This window comes from Limulus polyphemus, unplaced genomic scaffold (genome assembly GCF_000517525.1).
Source record: "Limulus polyphemus unplaced genomic scaffold, Limulus_polyphemus-2.1.2 Scaffold286, whole genome shotgun sequence".
Taxonomy (NCBI): domain Eukaryota; kingdom Metazoa; phylum Arthropoda; class Merostomata; order Xiphosura; family Limulidae; genus Limulus; species Limulus polyphemus.
Genome location: NW_013665896.1, coordinates 244,569 through 252,369, shown reverse-complemented (window position 1 = coordinate 252,369; position 7,801 = coordinate 244,569). Strand labels below are relative to the sequence as shown.

The 7,801-nt window shown below is 30.2% G+C and overlaps 1 protein-coding gene across 5 annotated transcripts in view; it reads right to left on the bottom strand.

The window, feature by feature from the left end:
• Nucleotides 1-892: 892 nt before the first annotated feature.
• The window catches only part of LOC106457051 (leucine-rich repeat flightless-interacting protein 2-like), a 90,994-nt gene continuing 84,085 nt past the window's right edge, over nucleotides 893-7,801 (bottom strand). For all 5 annotated transcript variants that reach the window (XM_013916433.2, XM_022382861.1, XM_022382863.1 and 2 more), the window contains one exon: nucleotides 893-4,025. In XM_013916433.2, coding sequence (XP_013771887.1) covers nucleotides 3,921-4,025 — 105 coding nt within the window. In that variant the 3' untranslated portion in view covers nucleotides 893-3,920. The remainder of the gene's footprint in view (nucleotides 4,026-7,801) is intronic.

Sequence of the window (7,801 nt, the reverse complement as noted above, 5' to 3'; positions counted from 1 at the left end):
CACATAAATAATTAAATAAATGTTGGAGTTTGTTTGGCAGTCATTCAAATTTTAGTACATGAAGCCAATGCTGAAAGAAAATTAGAGTTAATGTAGTATGAATACCTTTACTAATTGTTCATGTTCTGTATGCCTGCATAGTGAATGATGCCTGTGCACACTGTCCCACCATCCTCACAAAGCCAGCAAAATACAGTGCGAGGTGCACACGCATTTGCTAGATTATTGCGTGTAATTATACATATCTTTTGTGCTTCAGTTTAAAGCCATACCTCGATTAATTTTTAATTAAAGAAGGAATGTTTTTTACACTACATGACAGTTTTATTTAACCAACTCTCCATCTAGGTCTATTTCGTCATTAATGTTACTTCTGTAGCCTCCTTTCATTTTAACTTTGTTTGGGCAGTACTTGTTAGTTAACAAAAATAAATATACATGCATACGAAAATGTAAAAATTCACTACATTTGAAAGTCACTTTTATAGGGATAATCGTTTGATATAGCCAAAACAGTTTAACTCCAAAAGCTAAACATAATTAAGATATTCCTTTTTCTTATTGTGATCAAATTCTGTTAAAATATTGTTGGTTTGTATCAACCAAAAACTAAATAAATCTTACAGTACTCGCCAAAGGCAATTACCTAATTTCTTCAGAAACATTTTCAAATTTCAGATAAAATGTTTTTAGCAAAGTATTTTTCTAGTCAGTATCTGATAATTAATATAAAATCTGTTTAAAACTAAATCTGTGTGTTCTTCCATTTGACCTATGGTTTCATGATTGTTGTTAAATTTTTTTATTAGTTAGTACAATATAACAAATAATATTGGACACTTATTAACGGTTAAATTAGCAATTAGCAAAGCCAATAAAAACAGAGAATACATTTTCAAACTATACATCTAATAATTTTTATTTGTGATACATTTTCCCCAAATTTAACAGTTAGTGCTAGTACAGTCAAGAAAGGCACTGCCTCTAATGTTTAACTTGTAATGAACCTGAACTACACATAGTTGACACCACTTAATTCTCTACAGAAAACGGTTTCTTCTTTGAAGACAATAACTTTCTTTAGTACAGTAAGGATACAATTGTTAACCTTTATTCAAATGAAACATGTAAAATATGCAAGTTGTATTAGAAGTAACCAAACATTATGACACTATTGCAGGTTTGTAACTTAAATAAAACAGCTAAGATCCATTAATCTAAAACATTTATTTAATTTCTATACCTACAGCACAGATCAGTCCCAAAGGTTTCTGACTACTCCAATGAAGTTAACAATTTACAAACATTAAAATCTCTTGATATTACACAAGTAAGTACAAAGACTTTCTGGCAAAGTAATGAATCAACGAAATATTCAAATGTTTATTTATAAGCTCTCTAAATAAATAGACAAGTTGACTAAACAGTCTGGTGTTAGATGAGAGCTCAATAATGGATGCCCTATTTATTGTAGAGCTCTGTTTCAAAAACGAAATTACATATGATACACATATTATTTATTAAAAATGTCTCTGCTCTACAGAGCCAAGCTAGTTAATCACATGAATAAAAATGATTCAATTACAACATAGTATATATTTAATCGGAGGCTCAGCATCCAGAAAAATTGGTTCAATTGGCACTTCACATGCTTCACAAGCCAATATTCAGCCATGATTCAATCAGGAAAGTTTAGGAAAAACAAAGGCACAAAATTGATAGTAATTTCTACAACTTCGTTTTATACAGCAAGATTCAAAGTTAAAACCTTTTAAAAACTTTAATAAATTAACATCCAAATAAACACTTTTTGTTAAGCTTTACTCACATGTTGATAATTAAGTGAGCCAAAGTGCTTGAATTATATTTGACAAGCTTCAAATGGTTTACACCTTAATTTTCAAAAGAAATTACAAATCATAATCAAAATTCAAGCATAATTCCCATGATATTAAAATAATGCCATTTTAAGAGGTTTAATAAAGGACTAACTTCTTCCTTATAAAAAAAAGTTCAAAATAAAATACTGTTTGAGCTATCACAAGTTTTTATTTTTAATATACTTGGTCCTCCTTTTCATTCAAAAAACTTAACATGTTTCAGATGCCAAATTAACAAGACTCTCACCTAGAATTATTTAAAAACAAAACCTACACAGATGTTTATACAATTTCTTTGAAGAAAATGTCAAGTATTTGTTTCATTTGTCTGTGAACAATATCACACACTGCTGTTACAGTTGGCAATGTTGTATAAATAATCAAATCTACCAACAACTTTCCTCAATTGGAATGAATAACCCTTCAAATTGTAGAATGTTTTGTTTTATCCATCATGGGAAATAGAGCCCCAGATTTCAGTTTTGTGAGTTGATAAACTTACTGCTGACTCCCATAGAGACTCAACTTGTAGGAACTTGTTCTTTCAGTCAAAAAATAAAAAAATGGGGAAGAATGTTTGAAATGTAACTATGAATACTGCAATTTTGTATTCTTGTTGAAAAACGTGGTTTGGATTCATTAGATTTGTTATATTAAGAACAATCAACTGGAATAAGCTAGATACTAATAAAAAAACACTATCATAATGTTACTGATTTCAACATACAATTGTCTTAAAAATATTATTCTAAATTAAGCCTAACATGACACAAGTAGAAAAATAAAAATTGCTTAAAGTTTATTTTATGAATAGTAAACTGTCTGAAAATACATAAAAAACTAATGAAAAAACTAGGAGTTGCATTAAACTTCCAGATGACTAAGGAATGCAGAATTATTTTTGTGAGGTGCTAATGTAGATTTCTATAAGTACATTTAAAAAGTAATTTTAAAAATAATTGTATTCATTGAGGATATTCTTATTATCAGAAATTAAAATATGAAGACATTTCAATTATATTTATGTACCTATCAGAGCTACTATGCAACAAGTTTAGTCTGCACAACATACACTTATCAAAACCTGGTTCTTGGGATAGATTAATTTCTGGGAGGCTCAAACTAACCTCAAATTTTAATATTATGTTACCTGTAGTGAATCTTTTAAAGTAATAGCACCACACTGTGTAATTCAAGAAGCATCCTTAACACTTATTTAAGAATACTTCTTCAAAAGCTAAACCTGCTAACTTTCCTGGTGAAAAAAAAAGAATGCATACTGCACCTCTGATACTTAGAGCTGAAAGAGAAAAGTTATCCAGCTTTAAAATATAAACTTATGGTCAAAAACAGGTTCATTGAAGCCCAGTTTTAATATTAAGTAAACTTAATAAACATACATTTATGTATTAGTGTGTGTGTGTATATATATATATATACAGACACACACACAGAGCCAAATGTAAGGAGCGTGTTCAGCAGCATATCACAGCTTGAGCCTTCAGGTCTGCAGCATGGCATGCTAAGTACTAGACCACGCTCAGCCCATTGTTGGATTAATAATATACATGTACATTTCAAAATTTAGAACTGATGAATGAATAAAAAACATCTTTCATCAGAAGCAACAGCAAACCAATACTTTTAATACAACAAACCCCAAACAATACCCCATGTGTTTGATTATTCTTTGCATATACTGATCTGATTTGCACCAAACTTATTATATTACTCAGAATGGAATAAAAAAAAAACGAAATTCCTTCCTGAAGCATTTTTTGATTGCTAATCCATGACAGTTTCCACAACATAAGATATTCAAACCTGTCATAGAAATTTAATCCTTTTAAAATATATATATACTGTAAGATGAAGAATACATATAACCGAGATGTGATGTCAGTGAAATTAATATAATCTTGGGAAGTTAGAAAACAAAGAAAACCAGTACATTTTCATTTATGTATGTACAGATATAATCTTCTTGACAATCATTTATCAACAACTGGCATCTGAATCTTTTTTAACAATATTCAAGGCTCATTTAGTAATGGCATTTCTTGTTGATTTTAGCTTATCCATTCTCTTCTGAAGATGAGCATTTGCAGTTTCAAGCTCTTCAATTCTGGTCTGAGCTTCTCGAACCTATAAAATAGTATACAATTAAATTATTTTTTATATGCAAAATTACCAATAAAGACTCAATAACTGAAGAAGAAACTGTGTATTTGATGTAATGAGAAAATAGCTTTAATTTCTACAACTTGTCTAAAGTATCAGGAAATTAAACTTACCTTCATCACTGGTAACCAACTATGGTTTTAATATACATAAATTCTGGAAGTTTCTCAGAAGAATATCAGCAAATTAACATTTTTATAGTATAAAACAAACCTTAACCACCAAAACAAAGTCACCATGGCACAGGCTATGATGTGGGATATAAGATGTCTTAGTTTTTGGAGGCGTTTGAAGAAGCAGGACCCATTCACAAAGCCTCATATGTAAAGGAAAAAGAATAACAGAGTAAAATAAGAAAAAAATTAATTAGAGAAGAGAGAAAGATGTGGATGCTCAAGCTCACAATGTCCAACATCTATTATCACCTTTCACTACTTGCAAACATTTGTGGGAAGGTGACTGATCTCAGAAGAAAAGAAATGAAAAATCAATAAGAAAGAAGTAAGGTCCTACCACTGGGTGTGGTGAATAAGAAAACCTTACCTCCTGAAGTTGGCATTCCAGCCTCCATTATGGTAGTGAAAGCTCAAATTAATAAGGTAATATTAGTAGCACAGCAGACAAATAATATCACACATATTCTAAAAAAAAGTTTAAGAGAAAAAGAAATGTACTTGGTCTCTTTCAAAATATGCCCATTTTAGGGTTGGTCATGAACTTCTATTCTTTTGTACAGATATGAAAAACAGCCAGTGAAATTTGATATATATATACCATATATAATGTATCAATTATTACTGAGAGCAGTAATAAACTGTAGAGTAACTTACAGACACAGAAGGCAATTTACATTTTCTTTTTGAAATGATTAAGTTTGACATACAAGTACCAAAAAGTGTATTTTCTCAATTATCAATGTCTGTATGCTTTAACTACTTCATAACAATGATCCTGCAGTAGTCTTTCCACAAGAAAATGGATATGTCAACATTTCTCTCCCTCCTCTTATGCAGATTCTCATAAGTTACCCGATGTTTATAATTTACAAGTACATTCTCAAGCAGCTTAAAGACATGATGCTTTAATGGATTTGCACAAGGGATTTCATATTTATGTTGTTTAACTGGGTTGCTGTGATTCCAATTTCTTTGGTCATTTTTTGAAATCAGATGTTGATTTTGGGGTGTGGTTGGAGGCTTGTGAACTTTTGGCTTAAGAGTCTTTGTCACTTTCAAATCCTCGTTTACCTCTTGTTAATAGTAACATGAAATATGTTCATCTTTATCCCTATGAATCAGTTTTAGGTTGTTGCTGTCTCTGCTGTGAGGGTTTTTGTAGCCATTAGAGCTCTATCTCATTGAAAAATTTTGCTTTATGAATATTTCTCTTTAGGAAAAGTGGAAAAATAATGCAACTCTCCAGGCAATGACACTTTTTTGGAGGCATTTTACAAGTCTAGACAGTAGATGTCTTGTTCTAGAGCCATCCTGACATTTGAAGGGATATCATTTTGCTAACTAATATACTTCTCAATAACTTATAATGATCCTTTGTTTATCATGTTGAATGTGAGAATTATTTCATGGGACAGATGCTAAAAAACTTTAAATTTGAAAAAAAAACATCCTCTCATAGTCATTTATCACACATCAAGAGCTGTCAGAGATTCACCTATTTTTTTCATGTCATGACCAGATAAAAAATGAATATCTGAGGCAGTTCTTTGATTTGATGTTGTTAAGTACAGCACAACATTTTTATACTGTTGACTACATTATTGCAAAATGACATGACTTTGATATAAACAATATTACAAAAAAAAAAAAAAAGTTTAAAGCTGCTAAACTTAGCCTTTAGATATGTTCAAAAGTTTAAAATATAAAGTTAAAAACTGGTTTTGATGGGGCATGGTGTGTTATCTACATATGTATGTATTGACATAAAGGAATTGAAAGTTGCATATCCAGGGGGCTTTAGGGAGTGAAGCCCAAGGCATCAGATTTAGGCGAATCCTGCAAAAAATATACATATACTATAATTTATTGCACAATATACTATGAGTAGCATGTGACATTGTGATTAGAATAAAGCATGGCTATTTTACATGCTTGACAAAATTTACTCTTGCAGTCAAAAGGAACCCTATTTAAATTATCAATAAAACTGAATTTAAAAAACTGTGTTCCTCATTTATAATTATTATACTATCTTTTTTCTTTGAATATAAGTAAAATATTCAAGATGTATAGGACTGCATGCTAGAAGCCATGTCATCTATTTCTTTTTATATTTAGTACAAAACTTTCTTACTAATCTATTTAGTGTAAGTGATTATGCAACAAAACCCAAAATCATAAAAAATGATCTGCCACAACCATGACTGCAGTTATAAAAAAAGTAGGGAAGAGAGTTGAAACAATATTTCAGTAAGTGAAGTACCATTTTGTTTTATACATATAAATGAACCATACTGAGTTCTTGTTATTAGGTAGCTCATTCGCAGCGAGTGTGTCTCAGGGGTTTGCATGTTGTTGATTTGTTTACTTGAAGTGTTCCAGATAAATGTATATTTACTGGTAGTTTTACAATCATTATTGTTTATTTGGTTAAAGCTTTTTGGGATACAGTTATCTTTATATCTGCATTTTGTTTTCTGTGATAGCACATTGTTCCCAGTGTGTGTGTGTGTGGGGGGGGGAGAAGAGTTGTAAAATTGGAGCATTATATTTTGTTGTTTGGAAATCTTGCAACTTGCCTTGTATAAAGGCATATTCCAAATGAATAAATAATAAACATTTCATTGCTATATTCATGTTAAAGAGAACATGACTTTCCATAATGTAAAAAGTTCCAATTAGAAATTGGTCCAATGTTTAAAATTGGGAAGTTGGATGGAACGTTATTAACTCTATCTCAGCATGGGCTCGGTCCCTGGGACCAACCTCATAACCATTTTGTGCTTGTTATAGTTTTCATACTATAACTTTTAAATTAGTAAGCGAATGCTAACGAAATTTGGCAGATTATCAGTAAACATTACAATGCTTTCATATGCAAAACATCAGATTTTTTTTATTAAACAATGTTTTTCTCATCCCTTTTTTCTTTTCGCATGTTGCCTATCCAACATGCAAAGTAATTTTCATTTTAATTGAAATAAATACAAGTTATGCCTTTTTCGTTCTAGAATGACTACAAATTATAACACAAAAACATAAATGTTTAGACTAAATAGCTTAAATATCATAACATTATATATTTATATATATTCATTATTTTTATTATATTGACCTTTCAGCTGTGCCTGGCTAACAATACAGAAGTTACAATGATGCGGCACATATGCACTCATGTTACTGTATTCAATAATATAAAACTGACCTTTAGTCTTTACAAAGTGACCTGTCTTAGCTGTGTTTTAGTGGACTAGTATTTGGTAACATACAATCACATTTCCATTATTATACATTGTATATGTATATAGATTATTACTATTTAGAAATAAGTTCTTAAACTTATTTTTCTTAAAACATAGAACAGTAAATAAAGAAGTAAAGCAAACAATTATGTCTTCTAGTTACAACCTCAGTACTCGGTTGCTGTTTGAGGTAGGTTACTATGCCTTTTAAAATTTCGCACATGGAGGATATGAAATGAAATAATTTTTTTTTAGGTTTTATGTATATACAGTTCAATAACTGAAAAATCATAAATTACTATATCAATACCATAAAATTCCA